This window comes from Aricia agestis, chromosome 11, assembly GCF_905147365.1.
Source record: "Aricia agestis chromosome 11, ilAriAges1.1, whole genome shotgun sequence".
Classification (NCBI taxonomy): domain Eukaryota; kingdom Metazoa; phylum Arthropoda; class Insecta; order Lepidoptera; family Lycaenidae; genus Aricia; species Aricia agestis.
The window spans coordinates 6,870,561-6,892,828 of NC_056416.1; the positions used below are offsets into that span (position 1 = coordinate 6,870,561).

Genomic DNA, 22,268 nt, shown 5'->3' on the forward strand with positions numbered 1-22,268 from the left:
ATGTTTAGAAAGAATTTCGTTTTTTACGGACAAAGCTTTTCTAATCTAAAAATGTATAGGTTATTTAGATAAGGAGTTTAGCCTCAACGCAATAATCAGAATACAACCTGAAAAATTAATTTTAACAGTCTACAGATTCTGACCTGTAGATATGAATTTTGTAAAGAGATAAATAAATGGTTCTCTTAAATACGAGTTATTAAATATTTATTAAACATAGCTATATAAACTGGAAGGGTTGAAAAAAAAAGGAAGAATGATGATTTTATACCTAATCTTACTGATGCTTTGTAAAGTCGGATTATCTTCGATAACTATTAATAGTATTGCTACAAGATGATGTGGATACAGCTAACAAAATAATCCAAAGCTTAAACAAAAGTTAAAACTTTAAACAACGTTCAAACTTTACTCGCGAGGCTCGGACCACACACGAGAATTTACTAAACATTCGATGATTAATGATTGATCATTAACTAAACTAACATACATAAATAACTACTAGACACAGCATACCTATACCGCTATGCATTTTAAATTATAGCTTCACTGTTGAAACACTAAGTCATTAATAGATATGTAAGTTAAATAATAATTTTCATGAAAATTAATTAATAAAAAGTTTCGCTACTACTATACGAAAATAAACTTAAAACAAAATTCCGCCATACTTGATGAAAGTAATTAATTCTTTGAAAATCGTTGACAGCATGCATCATCAGATCTGTTTTCAATTAAATTTGAAAAGCCGTGAAGTGGCGGCGACAGGGTGTTACCCCGCATATAAATGTTATATACATAACGCGCGGCAAAGGTGAATGAACAGCATAATATTGTTGTTTGAGAGCATGTTCCGCTTGCTACAGAGTACTGAGTTGCACGTGACAGGGCCATGAAACACGGCAATATGGCGACAAAACGCGCGAATAGATGCGACCAAAAACTCTAAATAGATGGTCACTATAAGGGAGATCGCAGACGACAGACTTTTTGTGCGATCGAGTCTGCGGCGCCCATACAGTCGGCATGGTGGCGTTCCATATTGTTTGAAATATATGTTTTCTAATAATAGTAGTTATTTTCGTTGTGTGTTGTATTCGATCTATGTAGAGTTCCTAGACAGACATTAAATTTGAAAACTCAAGCTCTTTTGGACCAATGTTCAAAACTGCTTACAGCTGTGCAGTGTGCGCTAATCTAGAGATTAGCGGTAACGGTAGACCGTTCTTTATTGAGATCACGAGTTACTGTAGATAAAGTAATCTTAACGGTATTGCAAACGACTGGTATAAAAGCTTTGATAGCTCGCACACTTTTGATATTTGACATTCGATAACTTTACAATTACATAGCTGTTAATATGTCTACTGTGCAGTTTGAAGTTTCTAAATTTGTCAGGAGTTTATCGACTCAACAGCATTGTTGATTTGTTAAAATTTTGACGTAAGTCAATTAAAAGTGATATATTGTACTCGGCGAAACATGGCGATAGCGGTTATTGACTCCCTGTCAAAAACTTGTCATTTTCTATATATACCGTGATAGACAATAAAGTGTCAGGTGTTCCTAGTCCATTGTCAATCGCGGTTTATATAGAAAATGATAAGTTTTTAGACAGGGAGTCAATGACCGCTACCGCCATGTTTCGCCGAGTACAGTATAGATAGAAAAATTCCGTTAAAAACCCTCAGAGGTGCGCTTGCTGACTCCTATAGCGTTTATTCGCGCGGCTAGTCGCTTATGGTTCGTGGCCTCCTGTAATTTTATTCAAGCCGGTGCACGCGCGAGTTTTAATCTAATAACCGAGTACAAACCGCCACGCTTTCCGCTCGCTTCAATGGTTCATGTTACAAATGCGACGTATACAACTTTTATATTATGGAAAAAATATTACATAATATATCCAGTGCTGGTCGTTGGAGTTATACACTAAAAAAACTCAGACCTAAAGGTATTCACCGAAATAAAATTATAAAAGTTTTTATAACAATAGGTATCATATCTTTTACAATGCCTCCGTGGTATAGTGGTTTAGGGCGTGGCTCTTGACTCGGAGGCCGTGGGTTCGTTGATAACATGCTATTTCTATGTTTGGTTAGGACAATGCAGGCCGACTAAGGCTGTTCAGTACTCAAGATGCATCTCGGTTTCAAGACACAGCTCAGGCTCTGTGATTAATAATAATAATATCTATGGACGCTTCACACCACGACAGTCTGGCCCCGTGCTAAGTACCTAAAGGACTTGTGTTACAGGTACCAGACAACGGAAATATATTTAATACTATTATATATACTATTATACTATACATACATTTAAGATTTTTATTATATCATACACATATTTAATACACATCCAGACCCGGGAACATTGAAAATTTTGTTCCGTCGGCGGGATTCGAACCCGTCTTGTCTATTTAATGCGCACACAGCTTTGTGGTCTCGGGTTTCAATGAAACCGGCCACCGTCACCGAAACCGGTGTGGTGTATTATTTTAATATCCTGTACTTATACCAGGAGATGCAGCAAAACTGGTTAACTTAAAACGTGCAATGCCCATACTAATTACTATCTTTTTTTTATTATGAAATATGGGGGCAAACGAGCAAACGGGTCACCTGATGGAAAGCAACTTCCGTCGCCCATAGACACTCGCAGCATTAGAAGAGCTGCAGGTGCGTTGCCGGCCTTTCACGAGGGAATAGGGTAATAGAGGAGGGTAGGGATGGGAAGGGAAGGGAAAAGGGGAGGATCGGGAAGGGAATTGGGCCTCCGGTAGACTCACTCACTCGGCGAAACACAGCGCAAGCGCTGTTTCACGCCGGTTTTTTGTGAGAACGTGGTATTTATCCGGTCGAGCCGGCCCATTCGTGCCGAAGCATGGCTCTCCCACGTATATCTATTTATTATAATTTATTTACCGATAATAATCATGATTATTATAAAGGTGTTGTTAAATGTTTTATCCAAAGTATCTTTATTTAGTTTTTTTCAAGGCCTTAATAATAATTAGTACCAATACACACGACAATAGAAGTGTTTATACATCTCCACCTAAAACTGGTTGTTATTAGCTTAAATTAGCAAAAAATATTTAAATACAATTTAGCAATATAATACTAGAATATAATTCTCATTTCCCACACGGTTTGTATTAGGATTAGGATTAAATTGTTCGAAATATTTATAATACCGCAAAACTGAAATAACATCTCAGTGTATGGAATAAATCATTCCACTATGAATAAAAACTTCCCAGACAGGAGAATCGAAAGAATTCTATATTATTCTTTTTCAGTGTCGCGTTGAGGTTATGAGCATTTTTAATACATACAATATACAGGTCAAAATCATAACCCACCTTTTTGCTTCGCCATAGTCGGGTTAAAATAGATACTAAATTAAGACGTTTGTGGACAAACTGGGTTATTAACAAATTAAAATTGATCGTTTTTAGGGTCCCGTACCCAAAGGGTAAAAACGGGACCCTATTTAGATTAAGACTTCGTTGTCTGTCCGTTTGTTCTGTCTATCTCCAAGCTGTAACTCAAGAACGGTCATTAGAGTGTTGAAATTTTCACCGCTTTTTCTGTTGCCGCTTTAACAACAAATCTTAAAATCAAAATAAAATTAATATTTAAGGGGGGCTCCCATACAATAAACGTGATTTTTGGCCTTTTTTGCTCTATATCAATAATGACAACAGGTAGGTACCTACTTGAATTTTTCTCAAAGTCATTAATTATATGTGAACTTTAATATTTAATAATAATTTTAAAATAAAATATTAAGGGGGGCTCCTATACAAAAAATACAAATTTTGGCCTCATTTTGCTCTATAATGGTTGGAAGCCTTCGTGCGCGAGTCCGACTCGCACTTGGCCGTTTTTTTGCATAAATTGAGGCTTTAGTACCAGGAAAATTATTCGAAATACTTAAAAAAAATGAATTTTATGTATAGCTAGATGATGATGTAGCTACTCGTTACCCTTAGGGATCATTCAACAATTACGTGATCACCAGAAGAGGGGGTCTTACGTCATCATCATTTTATATAACCTAAATTAACTAAATATTTACGTCCAATTTTGAAGTCTATTATTAATATTATATTATAGATTTAACTAGTCCTGTCACATTTTTAAAAATGACACACCCTCTTCCCAAAAGGTCATTTAAGACTAGTTTTAATTATTCGTAGTTTAAGACCCATAGAAACCCATACGTGTCAGTGCTAATTAAAACAGAAAACATTCTACGCACGGACGTAGATTGTTGAACGATCCCATATGTTATAAAATATTAGTTATCAACTTTAGACACTCATATCTTCAAATATTAATATGAGTAAACAAAAATACCCATACCCAATCATAATATTGGCGCTTATTTAGTTAGGAATTAGAAAACATGTATTTTACTTTTGTTATGGCTTGATAAACAACTTGAGAAAATAATTATTAATTATTGATGTTTTCGTCTGGCTGTCGAAGTTTTTCCTAGTCGATAAACTAATGTTTCGAGTATAGTTTTCGTTTGGAATAACACGTTGATACTTTGCTTGGCTGTTTAGTGTTTACATGATTTCACGTTACGTCACGAGATTTTCTAGTTTTTACAATATTTTTGTTTATTCCTCTTTATCTTTACTAATATTATGAAGCGGAAGAGTTTGTTTGTTTGAACGCCGTAATCTCAGGAACTACTGGTCCCATTTGAAAAATTATTTCAGTGTTAGATAGCCCATTTATCAAGGAAGGCTATAGGTTATATTTTATCACACTTAGACTAATAGAAGCGAAGAAATAGAGGAAAATGTGGCAAAAATATTATTTGAAATTCCTTATTATCTTAGGAAGTACTAGAGCAATTTTTATGTTATTTGGCATTGGCACACATGAAGAATAGACCACGTGAAGGGACATTGGCTATTTTTTGCGGAAAAATGTACGGTTTCCGTGAAATTCCTAAATTACGCGGGCGAAGCCGCGCGGATCATCAAGTTTGTACTAAAAATGTACCTATCTAACACCGAAAGAATTCCCTAATCACCTCTTTCATGTGTGCACACACAGAAATAAAGTTATCACGCCTTTGAGAGTGTGCTCCAGCTCACACACATGGAAAGGAAATATGTATCTAATAACAGTCATGCTGGATTTATATTTTTTATGAGTCTAGGCCGCTTTATTTCCGCCGATCCATGTACGAAATCTGCCGCCTCCCAGGATGCTGCCGCTCCTAGGCAGCGGCCTATACGGCCTATTTATAAAGTGCTGGAAAATTTAAAATAAATATTAGTACTCGAGCGAAAGAGCAAAGTAGCGATAGGCTGGCTGTAATTCAAGACTAGGATATACAAAAGTGAGTGGCCAGCCTAACACTCGAGTACTCAGAGTTGGTATTTATTTATACTGTAATCGCGAATGTAAAGCAGACCACGGATTCGGATTCACATTACCCTGAATTGAGAACATCAATCAATATAATATATTTGTTCGCGTATCATTTACCTGGCTGGCTAATATAATACTCCCCGCACCGATTTCCTTTCGAGGAGCACCGGACAGTATTCTCGTATTATCAGGGTTCAAGTGAGACGAGAGAGAAGTGAAAAGTGGTAGAAGTGAGAAAGCATAAGTTTTGCTTGTGTCTTCTGGAATTTATCTACCTGTATGTACTATTAGAGATATCGATTCCTAGGCAAATGGGGGACCTACGTAGTTTGATCCCGTTACGTCTAACGTAGCCGTCAGATCACAACTTATTCTTTGTTCAAACCTACGCGACCAGGTGACTGCGAAGCGGAGCGTCAAGTTGTCAAATGTGTGTTTTGTATACAAAAAACACATTTGACAACTTGACGCTCCGTCACTGACGCGTAGGTTTGTTCTAAAGGTAAGACCGCACTAGGCGTAACTGAACTGCAGCGGAACTGCGCGACACGACGCGTCAAAATATTCTTTGTATGAAATTATATGAGTTCTATTTGATGTAATTAAATGATAATATTTTTTTATCAAAAGAAATGATTTTTTGTTGTTCTCAATTAAGCCAGATTAAGCTATGAACCAAACAAATGCTTACAAAATTTTACACTGTCATGTCAATTTTTGTCTTGTGAGTTGTGACTAGTAGGTTGTGAGTTGTGACTATCGCCCCGTGTTTTGGGCTATAAAACTAATAATATTATGTATGTTTAATGTTTATTATTACTATCTATTTGATCGAGCTTTGCGCGGTATTCGATAAAACACGAATAAAATGACATTTTCTAAAAATGATTCCTAGCTAGATCGATTTATCGCCCCCGAACCCCCCTGTACACTAAATTTCATGAAAATTATGATGAGCCGAAAAGCATCTATACGGCGTGCGCGATTAACTTGTCTATTGGCAACTTATTTTGAGATAAGTTTCATAATGTATTTTTTAATAAAAAATAAGAGGGAATAGGGTAATACCCTCCACGGGTAGGGAAGGGAATAGGTTAGGGGTTAGGGAATTTGGCCTCCGGTAAACTCAATCACTCGGCGAAACACAGCGCAAGCGCTGTTTCACGCCGGTTTTCTGTGAGAACGTGGTATTTATCCGGTCGAGCCGGCCCATTCGTGCCGAAGCATGGCTCTCCCACGTATGTATGTTATCTGTTGGAGCGGCCAGTACCGGATGGGGTTTTGAGTGACGCTGTCTAACTGACGATGGACATTTTGATAGGTGACAACCACCATCTGAAAAATGCCGAGATTGTTAAGAATGTCGGGAAGTACGGTGGATGCTCCCAAACCCATCGGCTCCAAATCTGACGATATCTGGTTAATCATAGCTTTATTTCAGCACCTAATGTACGCCCACAATCATGGAGGATGAATGCAATGTTATTCCACAGTCATTGAATCAGTTTAATACCGCTCGACGATCCGATATATATATATATATATATATATATATATATATATATATATATATCGGTAGTAAAAAGGAACTTCATCGGAAAAGCTTTAAAAAAGTCTTCGTACCAGTAACAAGCGTTTAAAGGCCACGCATACACAATTTGACTAGTTCCCAAAACACTTCGAGTTGTAGTGGAACAAAAGCCATGAATCAACTTCTAAAATAAACTGACAGAAGCTATTAAATGGTATGGTACAAGTGACGCAAACTTGGCCTTGTCACAGCTCAGTTTCTGTGCACGCTGAAAAAACTAAGGCCATGTTTATTTGTGTTCTCTATATTTTAGATCTCTTTGTCACCAACCAACGTAAAAATATGTAATGAGTATGGCACTGTTTTTCAACCTGGGGTCGCGAATCTTCTGGAGGTCGCCAGTGGTCAACGAACTTTTTCAGTATAAAATTAATAATAAAGTTAAAAAAATTATACATTAAGTAGGGTAATTTCAACAAAAGGATATAATATCATATCCTCATAAACATACTTGATAAAAACGTTTACGTACCTTAGCGAAATCGGTATCAATCTATCTACCTTATATCCTAATTACTAATTAGCAATTTGAATTTATTTGACTTCTGAAAAAACCTATTAACGCACTTTTAGTTTTTGTTTCTAGGCAAACGCGGATTTATTCTGAAACCCAATTCTCGTATTTAATTTAGGCCTTCAAATCATCATTTACATGTACCAGAAAACATTAAGGCACCTATTTGGAACAGATAACAATCTTCCAAGTGCGAGTTAGGATCGCGCACGAAGGGTCCCGTACCATTATTATAGAGGAAATAACCAAAAATTATGTTTTTGTATGGGAGCCCCTTTACACCTCCATCGTGGGTATCGCAGACTACGAGCGTGCGAGAGATGACGAGCCAAAAATGACAAAATATCACGTTTGTTGTATGGGAGCCCCTCCTCCCCTAAATATTAAATTTATTTTGTTTTCAGTCTTATTTGTTGTTATAGCGGCGCTAGAAATACACATTCTGTGATAATTTCAGTAGTCTAGCTATAGCGGTTCTTGACATACAGCCTGGAGATAGACAGACAGACAGACAGACGGACAGACATTGAAGTCTCAGTAATAGGGTCCGTTTTTACCCTTTGGGTATGGAACCCTAAAAAAAAAGATGGCGCCATTTCATATCCGGCCATCAAGTTGTCAACCGTCATTTATTTATGACGAGCCATTTTGGGCACCCACGTACAGAATAGATAGCGTGCCATACAATAATTAAGTGAGATTTATTACGATATTAATTAATTTCGATCTAAATGCAACGGTCCTTGTGTACGAGTAGTGAGGACTTCTAAAAATAAACGCTCCAAACGTTTTGGTCGTTTCAATGTGATTTCGATTTCGGACTTAAAATCATGTTGAACTACTTAGATGACGCCCTTTGCGCCAAAATTATTATTCCGGAATAAAAATTATCCTATGTCCTCTTCCAGGTCTCTGTCTGATACCAGAGTTCTATCTGTTACCTCTTCACGCTCAGACAGACAGACACACTTTCGCATTTATTATTATAAATGCGAAAGTGTGTGTGTGTGTGAATTAGAATGAATGAAACCTTGCAATTCGTACAAGTTACGAAGTCGTACGAAACTGATAAAACATTTAAAAATATAATTACTATAAAAGTATCTTCTTATAGATGGCCTAATTATGAGATTTCGGATTATTAGATGCGGATTCAGAAACTTTAAGTGCGATCATTGGTCAATGCGCGGCGAGTGACTTATTGGATGTAAAGTTGAAATGAGGTAAAGTTTCCGAATCCGAGTCGAATTGCGCATCGTGAATCAGGTCTTTCCTTTTAGCCAAGACCTCTTTATCGCTTCATTATAGAATCGCTGATCAAAATGTATGGAATTGACATTACACGAGTCGAACGTCAACTTCATAATATCTAATAGACTAGCACGAGTCGCATGAGTACCGAAAACTATTCCACCTCAATTTTTTTTATGCGATCCTCTTCAAATTGCCCTCCTGATGATATAAATGCATGTTGCCTGGGCGCAACCCGGTGCCATATTGTTTAAACAAACATTGCTGAAACAATTGCAAGGAATTGTTATTTTTCAACCGAACAATTTTTTTACCACGGACTAAAAAGTGCGTCACGGACTATCCGTGACGCACTTTTTAGTCCGTGGAAATAGAACCTATGCAATTGCCAAATTATATGCAGTAACGCACACGTCTGCGCTGCGCGTCGTGTGCGTTACTGCATATAGGTTCTATTTCCACGGACTAAAAAGTGCGTCACGGATAGTCTGTCGTATGCGCTGCGCCGATTTTTATGTTTCAAAAAACTTGAATTTGTAAAAACTGAGTTTGTTATGTTTTACATAATATATAACTTAATATTAAAATATTGGTTACTATCAATTTGCAGCAAAAAACGCATTTTTTTTCAATTATTTTGCTTAATCTTGAAAATCCCGAAAATCTTGATTCGCGACCATCTTGGTCGCGAATCAAGATTTTCGGAATTTTCAATCTCGGTCGATCTCGACCCGAATCTCAACAAGATCTCGAACTGACCAATCTTGGTTCAGAAAAGAAACGCCAAGATCTTGAGTAGTCAATCTTGGCCCAAGATTGCATTCCCTATGTCAATTCCATTCCATTTTGATCGGTGATTCTATAACGAAGCGATAAAGAAAACGTCTTGGCTAAAGGGCTAAGTCTGAATTTATAAAAGTGTATGTTTATATGTTTGGTAGCCAGCCATTAGATTACTTATTAGTTATTACTCAGGTAATAAGTAATAATACAAAATGTACATTACAAATTACATCATTGTGCAGTAATACAATAAATCATTACTGCGGAACTTTCAGCGAATCAATTCACAATCGAGCAATTAATTACATAATATAAATTGTCTGTCAAACTGTTTGTACAACGTCGCACTTAATAACGGTATATTGTCTATATTGGCCTTGTACCAACAAAACTTCATATTTAATGATTTGATTAAATTACTAATCAACACTTATCAATTTATTAGACGCCAATGCGCCATACACGAGTATTTAGTAAGTTAATTACAGAAAATGATGAAGAACATTGAGTAAAGTACTCATAGCTCTTCCTCATCTGAAATATCTACTGTAATTCAAACTTAAAAACTCAACTACGAAGAAAGTATATACGTGGGAGAGCCATGCTTCGGCACGAATGGGCCGGCTCGACCGGATAAATACCACGTTTTCACAGAAAACCGGCGTGAAACAGCGCTTGCGCTGTGTTTCGCCGAGTGAGTGAGTTTACCGGAGGCCCAATCCCCTACCCTATTCCCTTTCCTACCCTCCCCTATTCCCTTCCCTTCCCTACCCTCCCCTATTACCCTATTCCCTCTTAAAAGGCCGGCAACGCACATGCAGCTCTTCTGATGCTGCGAGTGTCCATGGGCGACGGAAGTTGCTTTCCATCAGGTGACTCGTTTGCTCGTTTGCCCCCTTATTTCATAAAAAAAAACGTATTACATACTTTGTTATACATATTTAATTAAAAACTGCCTACTTGTGACTAAGCAGCAGTCGAGTATACAGAGTACCATAATATTATACAAATTATATAGCCGAAGAGAAAGCTCCACCTTTTTAATGTCGGTTAAAAAATAGGATCGAGCTTCCCTCGCCGAGTTACAATGCCCAGGCAATTGTACTTCCACTAGTAACCTCTTTAAAATGTAAATAATAATAAACAATCAAGAACGTGTGCTATTTCCACTGTATTATTGGAGTCAACAGCCGCGTCGCAGCGCTGCCAATTGCAGACGTCAACACTGACTTCTCCTATAGGACCGTATGTCAAAGATATAAAGATCAATTTTCTGTTAACGAGGGGGAAAATGAGTCTTGTTAGATGCGCTGAATTGGCTGTGGCCTAATCAACACAAGCGATGTGCATTTTGTATCTACTGTCTAGACTCTAGAATACGACAATGCACTAATTGTCTATGGTCATCTCAATGCTTAAAATTGAAATAAAAAAACTTAAAGCAAAATTAAGTTTTTAAATATGTAAATAACTCGAATCCTACTTTGTAGCTACAGAACTCTAGATGCTTCAGGTAGAGCAATTTTTTGTCTGCCAAATTGTCTCTACAAAATACAAATTCCACGTTTTTGGAATCTAGTAAGTAGGAGGGTCCTTCCCGTTTCATACCACAAATTTTTCATACCGCGGTATGAAACAGCAAAGTACTGTTTTTGAATTGCTTGTTTCATACAAAAAAGGTCTTCGCTGTCCGAAACAGCAAAGACCTTTTTTGAATTAGTCGATTCGTACCGCAGAGCAGATTTTAGTACAGTCAAGCTCAAAATATCTATTACATATTAAGTATATAAATTATTTAATTTTATTTTATTATTAATTATTATTATTTATTACATATTATTATTTTATTTGATTATTTAAATTAAATAAATTCATCTCAGAGAAACCAAATACATATTGGGCTATTTATGGATGGTATATGATAAGACTCTAAGTATTATTGTGCTTTATTAAAAAAACCTGATGATGTGAAAATTCAAAAAGATCAACACATTCAATTGAAATAAATCAAAGAATATGAAACGAGCAAATGGGTCACCAGATGGAAAGCAGCTTCCGTCGCCCATGGACACTCGCAACATCAGAAGAGCTGCAGTTGCGTTGCCATCCTTTTAAGAGGGAATAGGGTAATAGGGCAGGGGGGAGTTGGGAAGAGAATAGGGTAGGGGATTGGGCGGTGGGCCTCCTGTAAACTCACTCACTCGGCGAAACTGTTCCACGCCGGTTTTCTGTGAGCCCGTGGTATTTCTCCGATCGAGCCCGCCCATTTGTGCCGAAGCATGGCTCTCCTACGTCACAACCATTCAAAATTAAAAAAAAACTAGGGGTACTACGGAACCCTACCTATATTGCGCGTGGCCCGACACGCACTTGGCCGATTTTTTTATTTGTATTTTCTGAACTATCTATTTTCATAAAAAAAATCAATGCACACTATGAGGGCACTTTTGAGATTGACAGCTCAGAGACCATAAGTACATTTATATTCTTTTTGATAATTTAAAATTAATTATATAGAGTTTAATTTTAAAGTTATATGTGTAATCAAGCTGTGATTTTATTGTTAGAAGTCTGATAGTATATAATATATTTTTTGATTTTGAAAGAAATGACATTTCTTTATACAAAATATTTTTTTATTTCTTCCTGTTACCACTTTTCTATACGTCAGTATAAATAAGTGATTAGACTAAAAATATTTAATAAAATTCATGGTACGAATCCACCCATACCAAAAAAGAATTCGTCGTTTAATACCACTCCAAGCACCACGGTACGGTACAATTCAAAAACAGTACTTCGCTGTTTCATACCGCGGTATAAAAAATAAGTGGTATGAAACGGGAAGGACCCGTAGTAGTCTTTGATTAAAGGTTCTCAATCACTGACCTCCATTATATAGGTACAGCGTACTTGTATAATGGAGGTCAGTGTTCTCAATTCATAATATCATACATATTTACAAACAACAAAACGCTAAATGAAAGTTAGAAATATTTCACAAAAAGATAAAATTAGCATTGCTGCTTAACAAAATTAGGAGACGTTCAGAGTAAAATCTTGCCTACAATTTTGCCTACAACTTGCTATTAAAACGGTGCGACAGAAATTTAAAATGGCGATAATATAATGTGCACGGTCGTTAATAAACTCGTCAGCAAATGAACTGCGAACGATTTACCGATCGCAATCAGTTGACAAGTAATTAACTGCAGGATATATGAGCTTTAAACGAGGATTAGCAGTATCAATATGACAAAGTTGACCGATTTCCTCATGATGACGATAAATATGAGAGCTAAATCTCGCAGGGTTGCCAGGGTTACCTTACCATGTAGTCTTATTCCAAAGTCATACTCCTAAAATTATTTTAGAAATTGTCACAAACTAACTTAGTTTAATGCACGGTTATGGCAATTTGTAAGTGTATGAAAAATTCGTAAAAATTAGATGCATCTTTGTAATTTTTTTCTATCGAGAAAATTTTAAGATACCGTGTTTTCGCTAGGTCGGATCTTTGGAAATATAATGACGTAATATTTATGTTTAGAAAATGAAACAATTCGGGGCTTATTACCAAGTACAAAAATGAATTATAAAATCGACAATTTAGGGTTAGTCACCCCCTTAATATTTTAATACTGAGACAAAACTTGATGGTCTGACCGATTGTGACATTTGGTCGAAAATAACTCACTTGAATTTAAATTTAGAAGGGTACTTAATAATTCAAATCTTATTGGGCAACAAACGTGACTAAACTCACGTGGTGTCTGAGATAACACAACTGTTTACGGGTCAACTTCGAACTAATTGTTTTATCAATACCCAAATACATTTAATAGGCATGAATCGTAATAATTTTAGAACTGTCTAAACATAATAGCTGGTTTATTGGTTTTTATTTTTGTTATTATAAATAACTTCGCCATCGAAAAAAAAAAAAACAGATCAACATCGGTCCACCCCTTTGGATGCTACGATGCATAAACCTATGATGCTTAAGACCAACAAAGAGTGCGAGAGAGAAGAAAATCCTTTATGGAATTATAACAAGATGAAAAGAGAGAGGCAGTCTAATAAAAATTGTAACCACTTTTATTTGACAGGTCGTCAAAAGTCGTCAGTCGTTTTTATGCCCTTTCGGTATTTCCAATATATTGTTCAATGTGTTTGTTATTTCTTATAAATATTATTATATTTAAAAATGTTGACTTGTGCTGTAATTGTTTGCAGTGTAAATCATAAGAATAATCCTGAAAAATACACATTTCACAGGTAATTAATCTTCATGTCCTAATTGCTACGATGTGTTTATTTTCGCTCTATTCTGTCTTTAGTTCTCTATTTCAAATAAAATATTATGAATCCTCCCTTTTACTTTCATATTTTGCGTAACTAAAGGTACTATTGTTCTTATATTACACAAATTTTGAAGAACATTTTTTCATCAAATTTTTTTACATATACGCTAGTGCTTGAATCAAATTTATCGATATGCTTATCGATATTTTACAATAACATAAAACTAAAATTAAAAATCATTTATCTTTATATTTATCACCTTAAGCCCGGTCGCACATTATCCGAAATTTCTGATCAGAAAAATTCGGACGCCCAGCGGAACGCCCTCTGTTCATACATTTTGTTGTAGACCCATCATACTAAAAGAATTTCTGACGTGTCAAAATGTACGAGCGGGGCGGGGCGTCCGAATTTTAGTGATCACAAATTCGGATAGTGTGCGGCCGGACAAAAAGGACATATTATCTTATTTTAACTAATAGTATATTATAATATAGCTAATATAATATAACTACTATAATATAGAGTGACTCTAAAACTAGAGGAAGGTTTATATTTATATATCATAATCATTTGTTTTACAGATTCCCTCAAGATCCTCTAATAAGAGGAAAATGGCTGAAGTTAATTGGGCGTGTTGGTTGGAATCCCAAGAAAAATTCAACAATATGTAGCAAACATTTCATTGAAAATTTTTAAAGAATAAGTAGAATAAATACTATTTTGGTTAAAGGAGCTATCCCAACTTTATTTGTGCCAGTAAGTTTGACATACTGTTGCACTTGTTACTGAAGCAATTATTAAAAATAAGCAATTATAAGCAATTATTGCTTTTTAGTTCATTTAAGATTATACTTAAATGATCCTTATTCTGTACTCAATCTTCATAATTTTGAAGTCGGTACCAGTCCTAAGTATATAAGTTGCAGTTATACCTATTCTGTCAGAGAACTGGCGATTAGGTTAACTGGTACCGATTGCAAAATAATGAAGATTGAGAACAGAATTAATACTGAGTACAGAAAAGGAATTGTCATTACCTTGGAAGTCGGTTTTAATTTTTTGTTAAAAAAATGATAAATTTACTCTTTTTAGCTGTCGTTTTCTATACCTACAGTTGGTGTTTTAAAAAATCAAAATCAAAATTGCTTTATTTCTGAACAAATCTAAAATAAAATATATTTTCAGAATACATGGTGCCTACGACCGGTTCGGGAACTAAGCCGACGAGAAGAACCGGCGTAAGAAACTCGCACGGGGCCCACTTTTTACCAAAAAAAGTGAGAAAAAAAATAATCTTTTAAAATAAAATTTACAATGCTGTAACTAAAAATTATACAATGTAAACATAGATAGATACATAATAATTGTAAGGCATGTAGAAGTAGCCTTGCAAGCAGTAATTCAGCATTCCCAAGATGTGTCATCGTTTATGAAATCATTGACCTTAAGGCTTTGGCACAAAACGTTCTTTGACTACTTTTTTAAATTTATTAATCGAAAGATTTTGAACGTTTTCTGGGACCATAATATGTTCCCATTTGAATATCATGGAGTCACCTCGATTTCTCATGGTTTCCATCACCAGACCACCACTTTTGTGAACATGATACCTACTCGGAACAATACAATGTACAACAAAAGAAAAAATTTGAAAATCGGTTCATAAACGGCGGAGTAATCGTTGAACATACATAAAAAATATATCCAGAGCCGAACGTCTAGACTCCTCCTGTTTGGAAGTCGGTTAAAAATAATTGTAATAAAAAATATTATGATAATAAGAATAAAATATAATATACTAGTATAGTGTGTTGTTTACTTTCAATGTAAGGACTGATTTACCAGATAGATTTTACCTGAGTAATAAATAAGTAACTTTATAATGTGTTATGTGTATATTATTTACCCCTATAAGAACCTCATGTCATAACATATCCGACGATTGAAAAATCATTTCAAAAGAAAATGTGTATCTACTTTTCAATCGTCACCTTTTTTTGCCAATTAAAATTTATGATACCTAATTTGAAATACAAATCTGTCAAAGTTGCATATTATTTATTTCTTATAGAAACTCAGGTAAAATAACTCGAACGGACTATACTATCGATAGCAAAATACTATACTATCGATAGTAAAATATACATCACTAGCACACGCACACATCGACAGATCGAAAATGGTCACGCATTTTCGGGTTGTCAGGTGGTCTTTACGACAGTATATATTAAGTCTATGCTACGATGCCACGGACAGATACACACACAGACAAACAGACAGACACACACGTCAAACTTATAACACCCCTCTTTTTGTCGTAGGTTAAAAATTTGCGACTACTTAGATTATTCTTAAGTTGATATAATTACTAAGTACCCCATGCCTGTATGGGCTGTATCCACTGACCTCTATAATACACTAGACAGGCGATCGCTATTAATAAAATGTTCCTATTTGAAAGTCGCCATATTGGCGCTGATTGCTATGTGAAAGCAGTAGTGAGTGTACTTGGAAGTTGGAACTACTATTTTGCAAATGGCGGTTGTAATTAGTTTCACAGTACGCTCACCGCGGCGCTTCAAATCGGCACAAAAAATAGCCGTCATTTTGTACGGCATAGCCTGTCCCGTGTATTATAGAGGTCAGCTGTGGCTGTATCCCTTTCGAATCGTACACTTCTTCGCGAGAAAATAGCCCTGGCTTTTATCATAATATGTGTGTGTATTTTTTGTGTTAAAAATGAATATCTTTACAAACATGTAAGTACAGAATTTTGCATTTCTAATATCAATAAGATTCTCTTTGATCCTTCTGTCCTTATTTCTTTGCTGCTTGTAAAGATTTTTTTAACCTTTTATTTTAATGAACTCCTTCATATTTATAAATGAAAAATATTTTTAAATTTTGCTAGTCTCGCTAAACTGGAGAACCGCTGAACCTATTTGGCAGGTCTTGAAATGTTTTCGGAAGTCCAGGGAAGGTTTATATTAGAAGGAAAGTGATACAAAGTTCACCGAGTCATCTAGTCACATAATATATTTTTATCAAACACGTTCTATACTGTACTCGGCGAAACATGGCGGTACCGGTCATTGACTCCCGGTCAAAAACTTGTCACTTTCTAGTTTCTATATAAACCATAAGAATAATATACCTAGCGGAATAGAGCAACAATCTCGAGCTGGCAAACGAAACCGAAATTGGTTTCATTTGTGTGTAAAAATATGTGTACGTATACACTTAAACAAGCATTATTGAACATGATTTCTATGAGATTAAATCGTCAACGTGCGGCACGTGCCGACTGGACGTCAAAAACAGAGTGCTGCTGTCATGCATCACACGTTTCTTTTTACTACGCAGTTTTACTGATAGTGACATCTCGCTTGGTCAGGCCTTTGTTTCTTTATTCCGCTAGGTATATTAACTTCATGCTTTGTATAGAAAATTGCAAGTTTTTGACAGGGAGTTAATGACCGCTACCGCCATGTTTCGCCGAGTACAGTATAGGTAACGTTTACGTCAAGCAAGAACAATAAGCTGTAAAATATCTCGCGATACGCAGATTAGGTTCCGTTGTAAAGTAATACAAGCTAACAAATATCATATTTAATACATAATTAAACATGAAAATTAATATTACAGTTAAATATAACTGACGGGCTTGGATTTCTGCCATCGAGTTAAATATTTAACTTGTATTGTAGGAGCACTGATGACAATTTATTATCGTTGGCTAAACTACCTTAAACGTTACCACTGGTGTTCGTAACTTTTACCTCCTCATTTTTTAGTGAACTAGACAACCATTATAGTAAAAAAAAATGTATTTTTCTTTAGTGTCTCGTGTTTAGGAAATATGCATTATAAGAACGTGACAAAAAAACTAGGACCCAACCGACCGTTCCGATTGCGGCAAGTAAACGCGACTGACAAATAAAATAAAATGGCACTTATTACGTAGAACATAGGTCTCATTTTGCTCTACGTCATTACAACGCTAGACTAGCCTAGAAAGATCGGAAAGACACCTTTACAGTCAAGGGCTGGCTGCAATCTCTATTCATTAACGATAAAATATATGCATTTAGCATATTTACGTGTACTATCTATCCTTGCAAGACGTTGCCAGTTTGGCCGATGATCAAACAATCCACTAAACAAACAAGATAATGTAATCAATTTGTAATGCCTAAATAGCCGAGCAATTGTTAACTTATTTTGGTACGATCGAGCTCAAAACCAAATGCTCGGGTCGGCAAAAACTCGAGCGCTGCGCTGGTACATTTAGTTTATGAAACGTTGTAGGGACAAATGGTATTAATACATAGTCCTAAAATAACAAAAAGGCCTGTTTCACAATCGCTTTATACTAAGTGACGATCAACTTAACCGACATTTTTGTCTTTAATAACGTCGAACTGCAAATTCCGGATTGACTATTTGTTCGTCTGCATTCGTCTCTTATTAGGCTAAGAGTTGAGACACTGGCAACAACAGTTTTAAAATCTTGCAGTAGCAAGTACATTTTGCACTCTGCCTATGGCCTACCTTATCTGCTTATTACCAAAAAAAATTTAAAAATCGTCTAAGCAAAAAGGCATTATAACAGCATAATTGAAATGTCGAGATGGCCCCAAACAATACCGTAGTAGATCATTTTTGGCCACCCTTTTTTGCTTCGATGCTATGTCCATTTTATAGATACATCTAAGTGCCTCCAAATGTTACATGCTACTCACCTAACTTGTTCGTGTTTCTGTATGTAGATCTTGTGGAATTGGCCCTCGACAGGTGATATAATGTCGTTCTTCATTTCCATAGCGACGTGTTGGGGCAGCACTGATAGCAGTAACCTTTCCTGTGAAAAAGACAATTTCTTAGTACAACGACGCACTAAGGAATTCGACCCAACGAATAAGAGTCCTCTTGCGGCCCAATCTCCTAGGATTTCATCTACATGTTCTTAGGACCTAAAGACTTTGGTGACCGCATTCTACACTCAGCGAAAGAAAGCGGCTGAATAAAACTTATAATATTGAGGTACCTATGATATATTTATATACCTATAACATACCTATGTATAGATATAGAGAGAGTAAAATACGCTAGACATTATGCTGCGTGTTGGTATTTAAGCTACCATAAAAGGTATTAAGTACTTTCTTCATAGACCAGCCTTTCCCAAAGTGAGCGATAACTTGCTGAAGGTCTACAGGGGGGCCGGGCGGTGTGGGACCCAGAAAAAAAAATTGGGGGCGTTGTGAAGAGGCTTGGAGGGTAATTTATTTCATCTGAATGCATTTTAAATTGAAACAAGGGGGCGCTAAAACATAATCTTTCTTCAAAGTGGGCAGTAGACAAAATAAGTTTGGGAACCCCTGGTATAGACAGAGACAGATTCACAACGAAATCTGTAATTTTGTCAGTGTTTCTATTCGCATTTCTGCTTTGGCCATGCGAAGTCTGCAGTCATAAATAAAAAAAGTCCAAGACATATCTGGTACCTGATGAATATTTCATCAGAGTCTAGGCCTTAGAAGTCCATAAACCGATATCGTGTAAACAACAGTTGTCATGAATATGTTACAGTCTTCTGGGACTATCAGATCTGTGATTGCGGAGATCTCAGATGGCTGTATTCCAACAACCTAAGCGGATATTCATAGAATTTCATTGAAAACGGGTAGAGTTTGGATGTTTTTGTGATAATTTAATAATACGTCATAGTTACTTCTATTTATCTATCTATACTTATAAAATTACATGTCCTGACTGACTGACTGACTGACTGATTCATCATCGCTGAGCAAAAACTGTAAAAGTTACAGCCACGAAATTTGGTGAGTAGGGTTGTTTTATTAAGTAGACACCCACTAAGGAAGGAATTTTGAAAATTTTACCCCGAAGGGGGTAAAATAAGGGTTGAAAGTTTTAATGAAAGTCCGTCATTTCTTGAGTTAGAAACATGAAACTTTATTTTTGGGTTACTGATTAAAAATGATTGGATACGTGTTTAAGCGTTTCTGAAAATTCTACCCCCAAGGGGGTGAAATAGGGGTTGAAAGTTTAAATGAAAGTCCGTCATTTCTTAAGTTAGAAACATGAAAGTTTATTTTTGGACTGCTTATTAAAAATGAATGGATAGGTATTTAAGCGTTTTTAGAAATTCTACCCCCAAGGGGGTGAAATTGGAGTTGAAAGTTTGAATGAAAGTCCGTCATTTTTTGAGTTAGAAACATGAAACTTTATTTTTGTGCTACTGATTAAAAATGAATGGATACGTATTTAAGTGTTTCTGGTAATTCTACCCCCAAGGGGGTGAAATTGGGGTAGAAAGTATCAATGAAAGTCCGTCATTTCTTGAGTAAGAAACATGAAAGTTTATTGACGTTTGCGTTTGACGTTTGCTTAAATAGGGTCCGTTTTTACCCTTTGTATAAGGAACCACAAAAACAAAAAGGAGAAAACTATCCATCTTTGTTATTATACTATGTTAACGCGGATGAAGTCGCGGGCAACAGCTAGTATATATATAAAACTCAAAGGTGAGTGACTGACTGACATGGGGATCTATCAACGCACAGCCCAAACTACTGGACCGATCGGGCTGAAATTTTGCATGCAGGTAGATGTAGGTATCCGCTAAGAAAGGATTTTGATCAATTCTACCTCCAAGGGGTTAAAATAGGGGATGAAAGTTTGTATATAATAATAACGCTTAACGCGAGCGAAGCCGCGGGCAAAAGCTCGTTTACGAAATAAGGTGCTTCTGATGATCAAGGTTAAGTAAACATGTAACCAAGTTAATGTTAATTTGGAGTGGGCTATTGAGGAAGACTTGTTGCATGTGGTGTAAGGCTGCCTATTCCAATTTTGAATAGCTCTTGCAAAACGTATCGCATCACCTCGTTAAGTCGTCACGTTGCATTTTCGACTGACACTTGGTTAATTACTTAGTACTTACCAATTTCTCATTCTCATCCTCCATATCCAATCTGGCAGCGATACAGTTCCTGGTGTCGAGAAAGGCACGGCGCTGGGCTGTCTCCATGAGCGAGTGCATCAGCGCGCCCACGATGTTCACGCACACGAATACCACCACGTTGGCTACCATCTGGGGACGATGTGCAAGGTTAGTGAGGGTCAAAGGTTTAGGGTCAAATGATTGTTGTCTTGTGTAGTACTGCTATATAGCGGTCTACTAAAAGTAGACTATTCTCTTGGCGTTTGGCACAATGTTTTTACACTTTGGCCATTATTCGACTGGAACCCTTTACATGATATCCCGATTCAAGAAAGAGGCTTTTCTGGAGAGTTTCGCGCTTGTATTCAATCCAGTCTAGAAAACTATTTTTCAACGCGCAACAGCCACCAATAAGTATGTACTTATATATAGTATAGGTATTAGGTACCTACATTTGACATGTACTTGTGATAGCACGTTATTAAAATTATGTTTGTTATACTATGAATATTATGTTTATTCTTCATTAAAAATAGTAACCCTTAAAAAATTAAAATATTACCCTAAAATGTAGAGTTCCTAAAAGAACGTGGTGATTAATTAGCGCTTTCCCCAAAATCGAAGGCCCTATGTGGTCATTATAATTGAAAATCATTGAATCTCTGAATTGAATTAATTTCGTTGTCCTTTAAATGCCTGTCTGCCTTTTATACGCAGCTTCAGTCCGTTCAAAATTATTCTACCTCGGGGTGTCTTTGAGAGTAGTCTTTATATCGTTGGCATAAAGCTTACTCAGAGGTAACTCGGAACTTGTAGTAAAGAGCAAATGAAGCCCTTTTCCATAGTCACGAATACCTTGACATTTCACGATTTTCTTTGTGATTTTACTGTTTATCCTGTTAAAGTATAATTTATTTATTATTTTATTACTATCCTTTAGAATTATATTCAGGTTATTCTCATAACAGAATATTAGATTATATTGTGAATAGACGATGCGGTCGTGTCAGCCATTTACAACTCAAGAACAACTGGACGGATTTCAATGATATTTGGCACGCAGATATTTTGTAATTTAGATTGAAATTTAGTCCACTTCTGTCTCGGTTTAGTTCCCGTGCAGTGGGACAAAACATCATGCAAATGAAATCTATTCTAGATATTAATATATTGATGTTCAACTATTATATTGGCAGCACATCCAATAGCTATGTCCACACTGTGCACTTTCGTCTTCAATATTCGTCATCTTCTTTCATTCAACTTTCGTTTTGGCGCATTCAGTAATTGAATGCGTCAATGAACGCAACGCCAAAATCGTCATGTTGTTCAGTTGCAGTGTCTGTTAGATGTGCGACGAGAACATTTTACAGGGTGGAAATATGTGCGGCTTATTTGGTCATAAGAAATTCCAGAAAAAAAGAACAAAGCGAAAGTTTTAGATACGGTCACAACTCA

The 22,268-nt window shown here is 36.1% G+C and overlaps 1 protein-coding gene across 2 annotated transcripts in view; it reads right to left on the reverse strand.

The window, feature by feature from the left end:
• The window catches only part of LOC121731794 (Ca(2+)/calmodulin-responsive adenylate cyclase-like), a 139,125-nt gene that overhangs the window by 54,962 nt on the left and 61,895 nt on the right, over positions 1-22,268 (reverse strand). For both annotated transcript variants that reach the window (XM_042121421.1, XM_042121420.1), the window contains exons 4-5: positions 20,811-20,960; positions 18,586-18,704 (exon numbers count right to left, since the gene is read on the reverse strand). In XM_042121421.1, the coding sequence (XP_041977355.1) occupies positions 18,586-18,704; positions 20,811-20,960 (269 nt within the window). The remainder of the gene's footprint in view (positions 1-18,585; positions 18,705-20,810; positions 20,961-22,268) is intronic.